General features: G+C 41.2%; 1 protein-coding gene across 1 annotated transcript; it reads left to right on the top strand.

Moving 5' to 3' along the window:
• The first annotated feature begins 6,753 nt into the window (after window positions 1-6,753).
• On the top strand, window positions 6,754-7,821 carry LOC147890036 (calmodulin-like protein 5). The gene has a single exon (XM_087391055.1). It carries the CDS (start codon window positions 6,754-6,756, stop codon window positions 7,648-7,650), a length of 897 nt encoding a protein of 298 aa, XP_087247181.1. The 3' UTR covers window positions 7,651-7,821.
• The last annotated feature ends 8,462 nt before the right edge of the window (window positions 7,822-16,283 follow it).

Here is a 16,283-nt window from a genome sequence, read left to right as displayed (position 1 = left end):
AGAGCATTCCCTTTTCAGATTTCGTTCCTCTTTTGGCTACACCCTAATCATGCTTTGACCCATGTATATATATAATTTTGTCCTATCTCATGATACTCATAAGCGGAGCACAGAGGTGGTAGTGTTATCAATACAATTGCATGACATTGCCACCCGTGGAAGCCTACATTTAATATATTTGAATTGAAACATGAAATTTTAAAAAGCTAAAATAATATAATATAATATACTCAACTACCTTACACCTTGGTCTATATAGTTCAATTCATATGAGGGACAGGAGATGAAATTAGTGGACTATAAATGCAATAAAGGTCATGAGCGGACATTTAGGTACATTTCAAGAGAGTCTCTCTTCGAAATTATTTAAATATTGGAATTTCATGTAGTTTCTAACATTCTATATTTATTAAAGTGTTTTTCCTAGCTTGTATAGTAAGTCATGAATTGCATGAAAACAACTATGCTCAAGAATCATTGCCATCAAATATTGACCTATAATAAACAAATACACATCATGAAGTGACAAGATTCATAGTCTTGAAACCATAAGGGATTTTACAATTATATTCAAGATCCAATACATAAAAGCAATAGTTTTTGTGATATTAGGGTGTCTAAATTTACCTTGGGGGGGTCACTATGTATAAACCCTCTATATCACGTGCGTTCAAGGCCTATTTCTAAAATCCCTTATTTGTAAATTTTTCATTTAATAAAATGTACCCCTTTTCTATACAAATCTGTAAATTTTTTCCAAAACTATTTTAAATAGTCCCTTATGTATATTTATTTCTGTAAATTTTAGAAATAAAAAATATCCTTCTGTTGAACTCACGTGATAGGATTACATATGATGAGTGACCCCCCCGAGAAATTTACCCTCAAAAAAATATTTTAGATCAATTGTTATGTTTCTTTGTAGATAGGTACAGTTTTTACCTTAGTTTTAAAATTCAAGTAATACCCACTATTTTGGATGGAATAGTTCTCACTTCATATGCAATAGTCTTATACATGGTTTGTCAAATAATTTATTTATATTAGTTGCAAAACTAGGTCATTAAGTAGCAACTCTAGAACCATCATCCATAATTGACATAGTGTATGCTCACATAAAATCATCAGAAGATACAGTCCCACGTGCCTAGGTCCATTAGGGCCCTAGTATCTTTTACACCCTTTAGATTTGAGTGATGGGGTTCCACAATTGAGGTGGCATCAAATACATAAGGCAAGCGGAAAGCGTTCTCCATGAGAAGTATGGTGGACATAAGTGCCACATATAAAAGCATTCTCCATGAGAAGTACTCAAAACAAAACAAAAACCACATGGAGTGCCATAAATTATAACAATAATAAGGCAAAGAACATGGTGTATAAGCTAAAAGGTGTAGTGCTACTGATTTGTTTCTTGGCAATTATTCATAAGGCTCTTGAGGAACACGAACGTTGGACATAAGTGCCACATACAAAAAAGGTTCAAAAAAGCTTGCTCTCAAAACAAAACAAAAACCACATAGAGTGCCATAAATTATAACAATAATAAGGCAAATTACATGGTGTATAAGCTAAAAGATGTCACTGCTACTCATTTGTTTCTTGGCAATTATTCATAAGGCTCTTGAGGAACAAGTAGCTTGTGATGGCTCCATCATTTTTTCGAAATAGACATTGTCTACAATGTGATTGAGTAATTCATAAGTATCGTGAATAAGTACCTTGGAATGGGTCCGGTATTCATAGAAAACCGACAAATTGTACACAATGTATACAGTATTATGCAATTATGTCATTTTTCGGGGAAATTTTGATTGAGTTATAATATTCTGGCATGAACCAACAGAACAAAAATCATTCATCACGGATAGTCCTGTCCGTGAAACCCAACCTTATGCGTGCGTTCGTACTACGTAGCCATTATCATACAGCGGCCCCTACGTTCTATCAAACTGTTCAATCGATGTACATTCACAAATCTTTGCGTTTGAAGCTGCGTCGAAGCTTCTTTTGGTGCAGTGACCAGAGTCTGCTTAAATTCCGTTTTCTTTCGTGGGATTATGGTGTGCGTCCGTATATGTAAAAGCATCGCTCGGTCTCTTCATGGCCCGGGCGGGGGAAGGCAGTTCCTCGTGCAATCAGGTTGAGCATGCGCCGATTAAAGCTACAAGTGAGCCAATCGTGTCGTGTACTGAGGATATTTACGGTGGATTTTAGCTGAGACCAAATGAACAGGACCCGGAATAGCAAACCTGTGGTTGCGCTAGACTGGAGATACTCGTGTCGTCTGCTGAGGCCAAGGACGTTCAAACTTTGCTGTGGATTTTATGAACGCAATGGGGCCGATCGCTGAATCTCGATGGGAAAGGCAACTGAGTAGAAAGTCCAAAAACGGCTACGGATTGGGCAGTAGTTGATTGAAAAATTTCATCGTTCGACAGGCTGCTTGAGCTATTGAAGAATTTTCAAGTGGCTAGATCGCACGGCATTGAGACAGCAAATAGCAATCACCAAAATGTTTTTGAATACATAATCTCTAGGCTATTGTTCTGTACTCAAGAATTTTCAAGTGGCTAAATGACACGGCATTGAGACAGCAAATAGGAATCACCAAAATGTTTTTGAATACATAATCTCTTTTCCATGTGGGCAAGAGACATACTTCAACCATATACGTGTCGTCCACTGTGTGTGTGCGTGCATGCGCACGTGTGTGTGTGTTAGAGAGAGAGATAGAGAGGTATAGAATCTTGCCCAAATTTCATGTCACCAGCGTCATAGAATAGAGATCAAAGGCAACATGCTATCCAATTGTTGAGATTGTATCTGCATCCCTATATGAATAGATTTGCCTTCAAGAATGATATTGATATTGAACATCGGTTCTAATTTTAAAGATATAAAAGCAAGTCAATGTTAGATATTAAAAGAAAGCAGGTTAAAGAAAGTTTCATCAAATATTACTTTAAATAACTTACTCGATTACTAACTCATGGTGGAGGTTAGGTTGTGATTGCCAATCTCAAAGCTTGTGTGTTTGTGTGTGTGTGTGTGTGTGTGTGTGTGTGTGTGTGTGAGAGAGAGAGAGAGAGAGAGAGAGAGAGAGAGAGGGAGAATGTTTTGGAGCTTTGTACATGTTGCAGAGGAAGCTTGCAACATTGGAACCAAGGGTCATGGATTTACACTATTGCATTGTGTATGAACCAATAACCCATCATGATAAAACCTGTGTGGCATTGAAGAGCTTCAAAGTGCATTAGAGCAAGACCCTACCCTCTGGCTATGGAACTAGGTGATTTAGGGAAGAAGGTTGGCTCCTTTCCTTTGGCCATTTTGTCAGCATGTTGTGTCATAAGGCACCAAAATGGCTTGTGAACCTTCAACTACTTGGAAAGCCATTGGTGTAACTTATTATCAAGCAATGTGTCTTCTTGCAAGGCGCACATATGCCACACAATTGTAGCCATGTGCACAAGGGCCCACGTATGTCGCCCTATATTTGTCACTAACTCCTCTTGCTGGTATGAGTATAAGATGCCCCAATATTGGCAAGCATATGGTTAGGCAAGTCTCAAGAAAGCGAGAACAACAAGTGGCAAAGCTAACATACTTAGTAAGCTAGGAGTGATCTAAAGGCCTTGTGGTAGTGGAAAATGGCAAATTCAAGGGCAAGGTGGCATGTGGTCTCCTACTTTTTTCTCGAGTCATCGTATGCAAATATAGCACCTAGGTTTAACAAAACAAGCTCTTATGTAGCAAAAGCCCACAATTCTTTACAAAAAATATACTTACAAAAGGGGTTTCAAAATTGGGGTTGAAAAAAATCGTAAGTTTGTATAGAAAAGGGGGTCATTTTAAGGCCTTACAATTTATAGATGACTAATTGGTTTTAATAATACACCTTGATGTTTTCAAGTAGCGACCCCCAAACGTTTTTTCCCATGTTTCTCCCTCAGAACAATTAGCTCTTCAGGTCATTGGTTTTGTGTGAAAAAGACTAAAGAATTTGAGGGTTGAAAATGACATAAAATGCACATTTTTATAATATTTAACATGGGGATTTAGGTTTCTTCTATAAAAGCTATTTTCCTAGCATGTCATTAGGGATTATAGGATGTAACAAAAATGACATAAAGTCCACAGATTTGTTATATTTAGCATGGGGAATTGGTTCCATAAAAGTCTCGACGTTTGAAGAGATTTAAATAGTTTGACTTATAATGGTGATTTGAATTAATTTTTTAAAATAAACATCCTTTAAAAAATGCTCAATCAAGGGTTTTTTTCTTTGGTTAATGATGGATTCATCAATCCCTATCAAAAGAAAGTTTTCTTACTACTATGCTATAAATATTACTATACCATGTAGTAAAATGGGATATTAATTTCACCCTGCACGACATTCCTAGGGCAAGAAGCATGTGGGAGGACCTGTGGCATCAAACGGCGACCGACTGGTGCAACGTGGATTAAATGAGGATGAACTTTACCCTCATAGATGGGGAGGAGGATCTTCTACAAGTTGCTCTAGACCGGATTCCTGACTCATGGCCTTTGAACACGGTGCCTATTAGCGGATTGGAGAGCCAATCAATGGACAGTGGGTAAGGTCCCTCTCTGCAAGGTGAATGCCATTTCTGTACAAGCACTTCATTGACAGGGAATCCCACTTCGACGACCTCAATCGGAGGTGGAATATCAAGCATGATCCGGCATGTTGGAAAGCAAGGTGTGCAGCGATCTGACGGGAATGTTCGGTTGGCAAGGCAAGGTTCCTGATGTGGAAGGTGATGAACATGTGGCTTCCTGTTCAGGGTAAGTTGGCGAAGCGACTCCAAGTTAATCCTATGCGTGGACTCTATGGGATATCCCCTAAGTTCGTGAGACATCTTTTTTGGAATTGCCCCATCATGTGAGAGGTCTGGCGCAAGGTTGAGGTCACCGTGAGAAAGGTAGGACTGATGTCGCGCTTCAATATTAGCCCGAGATGGAGGACAACCCTATTGGGAGATGCTCCCTTCGACGCTGGCTGCATGTTGGCCCCTTATCAGAACGACAAGATCAGTATTTCAACATCAGATTCAGAAAGGGCTCATGGCATCGACCATTGTTGCCGCTAGGCGTGGGAGCTTACTTGAAAGATTTTAATCTGATCATCACGGGGAAGGACCCGGTTGTCAGCTCCATGCTGGAGGTTCTAGGGAAGAGTATAAGTACATGTTAGGGTTTGGTTCCTTGAATGAGCCTTCTTGGGACAAGATTTCATGTCCAAGGTAGTGGGTGATTGATGAAGGTAAATGCACAGAATGCATAACTTTGATGTGCTCCTTCAAGGTAATGTTGAGCTTGTAGTAGATCGTTTCATTATCCACTCATTCTTGTGCTTTTTTGCTCTTTGTTTGTACCATGTAGGGACAAGATTTCATGTCCAAGGTAGTGGGTGATTGATGAAGGTAAATGCACAGAATGCATAACTTTGATGTGCTCCTTCAAGGTAATGTTGAGCTTGTAGTAGATCGTTTCATTATCCACTCATTCTTGTGCTTTTTTCCTCTTTGTTTGTACCATGTAGGGCTGTCGATGTCATTTGTGGCAATCAATATTGATTGGGAGGATATTAACTCCACAATGGGTGTGACCACAGTACTTTTGGTTTTTTTGCAAAAAGACACCACTAAGGTATGGCCCTCTTTTGTTAATGTGGCCATTTTCTCTCGCCAATCAATTTGACAATTGACCTCTAGCAGTATGTCCTACCCAAGGTGGCCTACTCTTTGATTGTTCTAGCAGGCATTTACTGCTTTGGTCCTGGGCGGATAGCCCTTTCTGGACCAATTTTTATACTACAGGCTTTTTTTTTTTGGGTTGACCACCCTTGCAATTTATCCGGCATGTTAAATTTTTAGGCCTGCCTTAGGTAGCCTTAGTGAAGGTTGTGGTTTTAAGATAGGAAAATTAAAATCATTGTTATTATTTATGCTCTCTTAGGTGTTAATTTGTGGTTGGTGCACTTCTAGAGTATTGATGATTTGGGGTCCCCTTGTATGACCTTTGGGTCATTCTCATTTACTCCTCTTTGCACAATCCCTTGGGCCTCCAATTTTATGCGCTTTCTTGGGCATTTTGCCCATACAGAGCAGGCCTAATGAATGATAGATATATCATTCACCTTGTTTTTTTTAAATGAGATACTAATGACATATTTTGCAAACAAAATATGACTATACCATGTAGTAAAATGAGAAGATATGAATGACATATTTTGCAAACAAATAAGTATTCTTAATTATTTTAAATCATTTTAATTAGATGTAAATTGATTGTAAACGTCTTTTTGAATTCAAAACGCTTAAAGAAATCCGACCTTTTCCCACGGGATGCGAAATGCATCAAATAAATCTATACTAAACACGAGCATGCAAAAGAGCGTAGTGATTGGCAATCACACAGCAGCAAAAAGGAGCGATCTAGAGGAAGAAGATTCAAAGTGAAAAGCAAGAACGTGAAAGGACAGACGTACGCTTACAAGTACTTCAGCAAGCACGGAGAGCAATGCAGTAGGTGATTGAAGAGGAGGTATGAGCATTGAGCAGTGAGCAGCACACAGTACTCTCGAAAGGATGCCGGAAGTTGGAACACAGTGGGCTCAGGGAACACAGAGTTAAAGCTTTCAGAGCTCCTTCTGGGAAGCTTCGTGTGCGGCCCTATAATAATAACACGCTCCGCAGTTACTAAGTTATCCAATAATGCACCATGCCTCTTCTCAGCATTGCCTCATCTTCTCATCAATCTTCTTCTTCTTCTTCTTCTTCAACGTCTTCCTCGCTCCTCCTCCCCCTCATGCCAGCTTCTTCCTTGTCGATCCCCCAGCAGCTCGATAGCCTCTGGCACTATGAATGCGTCGTCAGCCCCCGCTCCCCATCCCACCTTCCTCCCTCCTCCTCCTCCCAGCTTCCTTCTTTACCCCTCCCTCCTCCCCAGCCCCCTCACCAATCCTCTCCATCCCTCCCCTCCCAACAACCTTCCTTTCATTCCCTCCCTCCCTCCCCGCACTCCCCACTTTCTAGCACCATCGCCCACCCCCCCCCCTTGCTACTTACCCCCTCCCGCCCATCTCCCCCTGATCCCCCACTCACACTCCCCACCATCTCCCACGCCGATAGACACACTCTTCAAAGCGTGTTTCACACCTTTGACGAGAACCACGATGGGAAAATCAGCAAGAAAGAGCTTGCCAGGGTTTTCGAGAAGCTCGGCATTGTAAAGACGGAACAGGCCGTTTCAAAGCTGCTAGATTCCGCTCAGCTCAGAGAGGTAGGCCAGGTCGATGAAGACGAATTTATCCACCTTTATGCAACCAGCTGCAATTTCATCCAGCAGTTCGACAAGGAAGACGGCGCTGCCGAGATGGGTGATGATCCTGACCTCCTAGAAGCCTTCCATGTCTTCGACAAGGACAAGAATGGATTCATCACCGCTCCTGAGCTTCAGTCCGTGCTATGTGGCCTGGGATTTCCGCAGGCCCGAGAGTTGGACGCGTGTGTGCAGATGATCAAGAGGGGCGACGTAAATGGCGACGGACAAATTGATTTCTTTGAGTTTAAGACGATGTTGGAAATGCAAGATGTCTTCAGAGCTATCAGTTGCTGAAATCCACAACAAAAACGGTTTCGCAAATCGGTAGCAAGCAAGAGGCTTCTCAAGGCACGTCACGCCTCAGCAAACTCACTGTATGGTTTCATTTAATTACTCTTTTGCTTTTTAAAACAACGCATCTTCAAAATGTAGTTCTGATTTCCTTAATATATTGTGGTTGGCATCCATCATGAAGAAATACACTCCCACGTTAAAGGAATTGTGTTGCAAGATGACAAACAGAGAGGCTGAGGGCCCAAGAGCGACAACAATTGACCTCCTTGAAGCCCAATTCTCATGTTCTCTACAATGTGTAGCCGCTAAAGGGCCAATGCAAATCAAATCAACAAATAAGTGTATTGATTCTTTTGCCAAAATAAGGAGCAACAAAATTCAATGGACATTCAATTCGGCAATAACTGTCACAAATGTCATTTTCATTAACAAGGTGCATGATATATATATCATTCATTAGGCCTGCTTGTATGTGAGTGAAATGCCAAGAGAGAGCATAAAATTGGATGCCCCAGGGTGAAAAAGAAGTAGGAGGGAATGGCCCTTGGGAGGCTAGAAGCGATCGGCAGACTAGTGAGCCATTCCCAAACGTGAAGTTCCCAGGTGAGGGTGATTACGACCTCGGACTCCACCTCCACCATCTTCCAAGTTGAGAGCGACCTGCTTGCATGTTCTGCCAGTTGAGAAGGGCGTGTGCCGGTGGATTTTATTGGTATCACGTCGAGCCTGGGACTTAACAAAGGGGATTTAGAGTGTGCAAAGAGGAGTAAATGAGAATGGCCCAAAAGTCATAAAGGGATCTCTGCCAATGTTGGGAGGAGTCAATGGGAATTTTGAAGACCCAAAATAACAATGAATCCAACAAGTGCACCAACCACAAATTAACACATAACAAAGCATTAATAACAATAGTTTTATTTTTCCCATCTGAAAACCACAACCTTCACTAAGACCAACCATGGCAGGCCAAAAAATAGATTACGTGCAAATCAATAAATTGAAAAGATTTCAAAAATTCAGGTTGGGTAAGAAGAAGGGGTTCAGCCTTTTGTTATTAGACCTCTTGCAAGATGTCACCCATTCATATTTCAAACCTCCTCTCAACACTATGCTACATTGTAAAAGCTACAACGAACAATAATATTGGAGGTGACTAAAACCTCAAAAACCATACAATGAGAATAATTGACAACATTTTAGCATAGTTGTCAAGGAGAATTGCATTGAAGTAGTGAAATGCCAGGGAAGACAATGCTAGCTAGTTTCATGCTCAAAAGCTCAGTTCCTCAATAGATCTAAGGAAGCATAAAACTTCATGATTCTTAGAAAAGTAAAAAGGAGTTATTCTAGAGCATTCCTTTAACCTAAGGGGACTCATGTGAGTGGTTACCTTTGCAAAAATGTGTCAATTGGTTGAGGTGATGAAATTTGATAGAATTAATAAAATAAAGTGACAAAGTGTTGAAGTAGTGATTTATCATATTGAAAATGCTTGGGTAAATCACCATTATAAAATTATTACAAGGGAAAGTAGACACTTTGGAGCAACTACCGCTATATGAGTAGCCCACATATGTAAAGTGGGTTCAAATTACTTAACAGTTGCTTCTCTCACACCAATTATTGAAAAAAAATTACAAACAATGGTCATGATTTCACACAAAATTAGCTGATTTTTACCTTAAATGGATAACTTGAGTGGATAACTTGAATGGATAATGGATTTTTACCTTGAATGGATAACTTAAGCTCAAGAGAACTCAAGCTCAAATGTATCAATTTCGACAAGATTTCTTGCGATGTTCACAACACTTACCAATAAGCATGTTAATGCTAGCATCTATGCACACATATCATGCCTTCTTTTCAGTGGAAATCTAATTCCTTTGACATTGAGAGCTTTTCCAAAAAAGTAAGCCTTTTATGCTCTAATTCCTCAATCTTTCTGTCTTTTTACGCTCACACCTTCACAAATCATGGAAAGCATCACTGAGGAGGAAGCTTGTCATCAATAACATCATGCATCAAGAATCAATAAGGAGGGGTCTTGTCACCACTAACATCTATTCAAGCAATTTAATGGATGTTTCTAGACTTCTCCACCTGCTTTAAGTTAACATGTATAAAAGAACTTACGTAGACTCTTCTCCGCACGGGATCCCATAGGAATAGTCGATATCGGTTTGGCATTTCTAGTGCTTTTATTGCATTTAAGCTTTGTCTAAATCACTCATAGGTGCATCCTTGGCTTAGCCAACTCCTATGACCTGAAGCTAGGGCCTTGAGTACCATTTCCATTCCTATTTTCATATATGCACAAGTAAGGACACCTCTATACTACATCAAGAACATCAATCCAACTTGCCATACACATTTGAACTTATTTTTACATGCTTCTACACCTAGCTACATGAGTGATGGTATCCACAAGCTCCTAGTCTCATGCATCTCACACCATTAAAGAGCACCATTGCATATACTGAGCACTCTAAGGCATGCAAAAGGCAAAGAATGTAGAAGTACTCAAGAAAAGAGGAAGAAATTCACTTGCAACATGTGATTAAATGATTCGTTGCATGGAGGTTGCATGATCTCTTGCATCATCCACATGTGAAGGATAGGAGAAGGACACATATGCACTAGCTAGAAAAAAAGACCCTATGGAAACCATTTGGATGAGGATAAACTTCAGTGAAACTTTGAAACTAAAGTAACTTTATAACCTATATATACACAAATGTTCTAAATATAAAAAATAAAAAACTCTATAAAATTTTTGGGAAAAACTTGACATTGACATGAAACAAAACCATTCAAAACATCAAAATTAATTGCACCACTATTAATTGGAAAATGTCAAAATCCACAATTGCTCCACCCCACATTTTCTAGACAATCTTCAATATTGCAGGAGGGATAAAAGTGGCACTATGCATGAGCTTCTCTGCATGCTTTCCTACCTTTTCACCATTTAAGGTAAAGTGAAAGGACTCAGACATGCCATCCTCCATGACCAATAAGTGTTCCCGCACGTCCTTCAGAGTCCACTGTGATGTGACAGTCACATTCTTAACATCTCCTAAATGAGAACCAATACATAAAATTACCCCTCTATTATCATCATCGTTAGAGTCAAGGGGGAGCCAATTGTCACCTGTTTTCTTCCAATGCCTATATTGGAAAGCAAAATATAACATTTGGTGGGAGATGTGGTACTTGACAACCACATTGTCCTTACATACATGGCATTGAAACAAATCACCCTTTTGTTCACCTGACCTGCTTCCCCAATTCACCCCAAGCAATTCCTCAAGGGCATTCTCATGTAGGCACTTGCATGACCACATGGTTTTTGTTTTGTGCATCTGGATATTATGAAAACAAGAAGCAAAAATGTGCAGAGGCATAAACCAAAACAACCTTACCCATTTAGAGCCAAATGTAAACTTCATGGCCATGCCCACATCCTTTGCAATCTTTTCCTTATATGATGGCATTGTTCTTGTGTCCACCATGCTGCAATCCATTTCTTCAAGTTGTGGTGTTGCAATGCATTAAAGATGGCCATAGCTTGATGTTGTCCTTGGAGTAATGTACTTGGCATTATACCAATAGATATTTCTCTGTTTCAAAGCAGAGGACTTCTCTCCAGCATGCATTTGCCTTCCTAAATCCTCATGAATGGCAGTAAACTTACCTAAGAAGCACTCGACTGGTTCCCCCTCCTCAAAGTCTGAAGGAAATACATCTGCTATGCACAAGTGCTATTTCAAAATACAATTTCAAACTGACTCATTACACTGGTTCTATTTCAAAATACAATTTCAAGCTGACTCATTACACTTCAAAATCTTACGCAAAATGTAGACTTAAAATGTGATGGTATTGTCGATTGATTGCTTGATGGAGGAAGGCGCATGTCCTTCCCCATGTAGATGTGTTGCACCTTTGCAAGCAATCCTTTCTTCCCAAGCTTGAACTTCATGATGTGGCCCTTCCATTCATGCAAAAGATCACCTCTTTTGCTCTTGGGAAGCTTATGTGGACCCTTGGCAGATCCTCTCACGACTATCCAATCATTCAAGCTATAGGTGCAAGGCGCCCATTCACCCAGTGCATTTTTGCTCCTGTGGGACACAGAGTACATGTATGGTCTCCTCACCATGCTTGTACAGAGGTCACAACAGCAATAGTGGACTAAAAAGTATAGCTTGGAGGGAGAGAGCAGCTCTGATAGAGGGAGAGAGAGGGAGAAGGTATAGACGGTGCAACTAAAGCTTGAGAGAAGCTCCAAGAGGTGCTGTAGCTAGGAATGGAGGGAGAAAGAGTAAAGGGGGATGAGCAGCTCTCCAGGAGGTGTTGTAGCTAGGAATGGAGGGAGAAAGAGCAGAGGGGGATGAGTAGCCACTACAGAAGGTATTGTAGCTAGGAATGGAGGAAGAAAGAGCAGAGGGGGATGAGCAGCTACTGTTGTAGGAGGTGTTGTAGCTAGGAGTGGAGAGAGAATGAGCAGCTACTACAGGAGGTGCTAGAGAGGGAGAAACACAGTGGACCAGAGTAGGAGGGGGCAGAGAAGATGCCAAATAAGTTCCCACATTTGAAAAATGGAGGGAGAATGGAGCTGGACCAGAGAAGAGGAGGGGGCAAGCCTGTAACAAGCAGAGAGGGGGGAGATTTTCACCCAGAAGGGCCCACCGCCTCTTGATGCTGAGATGGTAATCAGGGAGAAGTTGAGATCTTTCTCAATTTCAATTGATCTTCAAGGATGAGAAATAGTATGAGAGATAGCCAAATCCAAAGAATTTTAGTGAGTGTAGTGACAAAAAAGTTACTATGATTAGTCTCCAAGTGGGAGATTGTTGTATGTGGAGCCTGATCATTTTTTCAGAGATTGTTTTTGGCCATGGTTTGGACCCAGGCATGTTTATACCCATCCCATGAAGGGGGGCAGGGGGGGCAACACCCCCCCTAGTACAATCATCGGGGGGTTCCAAGGGGGGCCAACGACATGAAAATATACTGCTCATGAGTTGTGTGGTCAAAGTTCTAAGATAATGGTGTGGCTTATATAGTAGGAAAGCAATGGATACATTGCTTAAGAGTTTTGTAGGAGTTTTGGCATTCCTCCATCTAGTGGAAAATGATCAATAGCTTAAAAGGGCAAGTAATCTCAACATAGTTGTAGATAAATCTAGGATAATAATACATATGGCTAGTAAATCTCTGCGCACCCTTTGCATTTATAGGGGGAAATATCTCTAGGATGAGCTTGATTTTGTTGTAATCCATTGGAGATTCCATTATTGGACACAACATGTCCTAATATCACCCCATCTTTTGGCATTTAAGAGGGCTAAGGGAGATCCCATAGAGGCAACACCATTTAAAAACAAGACAAAGATATTTTAGCTGATCATACCATGTGAAATGTACACACAAATTGTCCAAAAACACCAATAGGAAATCGCTCAGTTACTCTTTGAAAGCTGTGATCATTAATCATTGGAATGTTGCAGGATCTTTGCTGAGCCCAAAGAGCATCACCCTGGAGGTTTATACTCCCCATTCCATGGAAAATGCTATCTTGTGCTAATCCTCTAGTGCTATGGATACTTGATTATACCCAGTGAATCCATCTAGGAAGCTTTAAGCCTCATTTCCAATGAATCTTTCTAGCACATGCTCTGTAAAAGGCAGTGCAGTAGATAGTGGTCTTTTTGGGTCACAACATTTACCTTTTCTAGATCAACACATACTCAGATCTTACCATTCTTAAAACAATGAAGATGGGGGGAAATCCAATTTTATATTCAATCTCATGAATGAATCCTATGTCGATTAAATTTTGTATCTCTTCTCTCACAATCGTTGCATATTTTGGATTCATAGGGTAGGGCCTTTGCCTCATCGGTCAATGGCATCCATCATAGGGATGGTATGTTGCATGACCTCAGGTGGCATGCCCTTCAATTTAATTCTAAGAAAATAAATCCTTGTATCATACAAGAGGGAAATTAGGCCCTCTTCTTGCTCACTAGTGAGGTCATCGCCTCTGTAGATTGGTTTATGGTCTTCGCCTTCTAATGTAAGGTACACTACCTTGACCTTAGTTGGACTATCATAACCATGTTGGTTCCCTTTGTCTACATTCCTTTTTGCTTTCTCAGATTGTACTATATGTCCTGGACCGGGTAGGTTTTAAAATGCTTGGGGATCTGGTGTAAGTCAGCCTCCTATTTTTCATCATCCTCCAAGGCTTTCAGGGCAGGTTGCTCTGCCTTAGGAGAAGTTTTTGTGTTTTTGGCCCTTGGGGCCTTATCTCCCTATAGAGATTTTGTCTCCAATGGGGCCTTATAGCTATGGTCAAAGGGGGCTCCTCTACCTTAAGGGATCCTCAGGGGGCCTTAATTCTATCTAATCTGGCTCCCTAATTAGAGCCCTCTTGCATTACCCTATTCTTCAGACCAATGGTTGGTAGGATCTCACACTATCAGGGTGTGTCCCAAAGATGTATAAGTTGATCCTATGGTTGTTTCCTCATTAGGCCCACTCTAGATAATGAATTTGTACAATCCCTTGCCTACTTTAACCGCACTTGTGTGGCCCTTATCTTTAGAATGGGCTATGGTGGTTGCTTTATCTTTATTGTCATGTTTTCAGAGTTCCTTACTCATAGCCCTATAGCCTGGGCCCTACTGATCACATTCAAAGATACCAAGGACACTTGGCCCCTCTCAATGCTTTATAGGTTAATTCTAGTCTTAGGATTCGTGGCCATTCTAGGTGTCCTTCTCATGGGACAGTCCTTGTAAAGGTGGTTCACCCATTAGCCCAAACACAACGGAGCATTTGGGTTGGTAGCAGTTCTTACAAGCAAGTGTTGGTCATCCTTGTAGGGACAGTCCTTTAGGAAGTGAGGTCCTTCGCACTTATAACCAGCTACCAGTGGGTTGGCCAATGCTTTGTAGGGACACTCACTAGCCCACGGTGTGGACCTTGATAAGCATAGCATTAAATGGATGATCTACGGTTCATGGTATTCATGTCGCAAGCTTGTTGTGTGGTGGGAGCCATTTGATACACCAAGATGTATTTCTCATCTTGCATAATATAATGACTTATCTGCCTAGTAGACTAGTACACAAAACTCAAATTAAATGGCATAGTCTGACTCCTCTCACTCACTAAGTGGCTCCTCAATAATCATTGATTTCATAGATGTGATCTGAGGTAGTGGAGGTTGAGGTTTTAAGATGAGTGGTGGAAATGGAAGGTTTTGAGCCCTATATTTCCCTTGGTTGGCCAAGGGGGCCCCTCGTATAGCTAGTTGGCCCTAATTATACTAATTTCATGGTGCAGGTTAAGTCAGGGTCCTACCTCTATCGATACATCAACTAGGGAATAGTCTTGGGTTAACGACATTGAGATGTCTCGTTATTTTCCCATCTAACACAATGGGTACAATAGAGTGCCGATCTATCCCTAAGAAAGGGGCACTCATTTGTTGGGTTGTTGCCTGTGCAGAGGCCACACCACACATTATTTATCCTAGGGAATAGGTGAGGTTTGCATGGTCCCTCTCCTGTCAGTCCTCCTTAAGTTATGGGGTCACTCGGTTCTAGAGATCAGTGGCCACCTCATCTATGTTTTCTCCCTCAAAAAGTGGAGTTGCCTCCTTGGCTTCACCTATGCTAATGGTTTTGTTTGTGACACATCCGATGGAGCTACGTGCATCTTTTCTCTTTGAGCCTTGTCCTTCATATTGTCATCTAAGAGCACAATAGGTTTGCTGCACAACTCCAATGACATGGGTTTTAGGGTGAATACAACTTTGCACTCCTGAACCCAATGAGGAAGAGTGGAAATAAGTGTTTGGCGCTCATCCTCTTGTGAGGCTCACAGTGGGAATTCAAGTGTTTGATCCTTGCAATATTTTTTCCACTAGTTCTCATGTTCCTTCTATTTACCTCATACAATTGGTTATAGGGATTCCTGTGGGGGAAAACCCCACTATGAATGCTAAGTGAATGATTTTCTAAGTGTTTCCCAATTAATTTTCTCTTTAGAGCTTAGGGTCCTATACCATTGGCCGGCTTTACCATCAAGCCTCAGCCTGAATGCATTGACCTTGTCAAAGTCACGTATGTCCCCAAAGGTCTCGCAAATCTACACGTGATCTCCCTCTCTTAGGAATTTGGTAATGAGCTTGGAGATGGTGACTAGCCTACTATAATATCCCTCCCCACAAAGGTAGGTGGTGCATCCCCCCTTCCTAGTGCTCGCACCAAGATCCTCGTAGCCTCATATGTAAGTATAGTCTATGATACAGGTGGAGCTGCATGTGGGGTTGGCACGATACCATAGTTGGGTGGTCCAGCAGGCTAGTTGTAAAAGTCCATGGGCCATGTAGGCATTATATTAGGCAACCCTATCCCAATAGGCCATTTCAGGGTATACTTGGCCGCATTAGCTTCACCGGTGAGGGCCTAGGCATAGGTATATTCACATTAGGCACTGGCCTATAGGGTGCAACCATAGGGCAAGTAGTGCCCTCTAGAGCTCCCACCCAAGCTGGTACTAAAGGGGGTGTATGGAAGCACATTTCCTCCAAAGTCCAACTGTTCATTTACCTA

Source organism: Dipteris shenzhenensis, chromosome 19 (assembly GCF_047967505.1).
Source record: "Dipteris shenzhenensis isolate YYH24624 ecotype China chromosome 19, Dip_SZ_1.0, whole genome shotgun sequence".
Lineage (NCBI taxonomy): Eukaryota > Viridiplantae > Streptophyta > Polypodiopsida > Gleicheniales > Dipteridaceae > Dipteris > Dipteris shenzhenensis.
The sequence above is the reverse complement of the archived record's forward strand: the minus strand, read 5'-3'. Positions and strand labels throughout refer to the sequence as shown.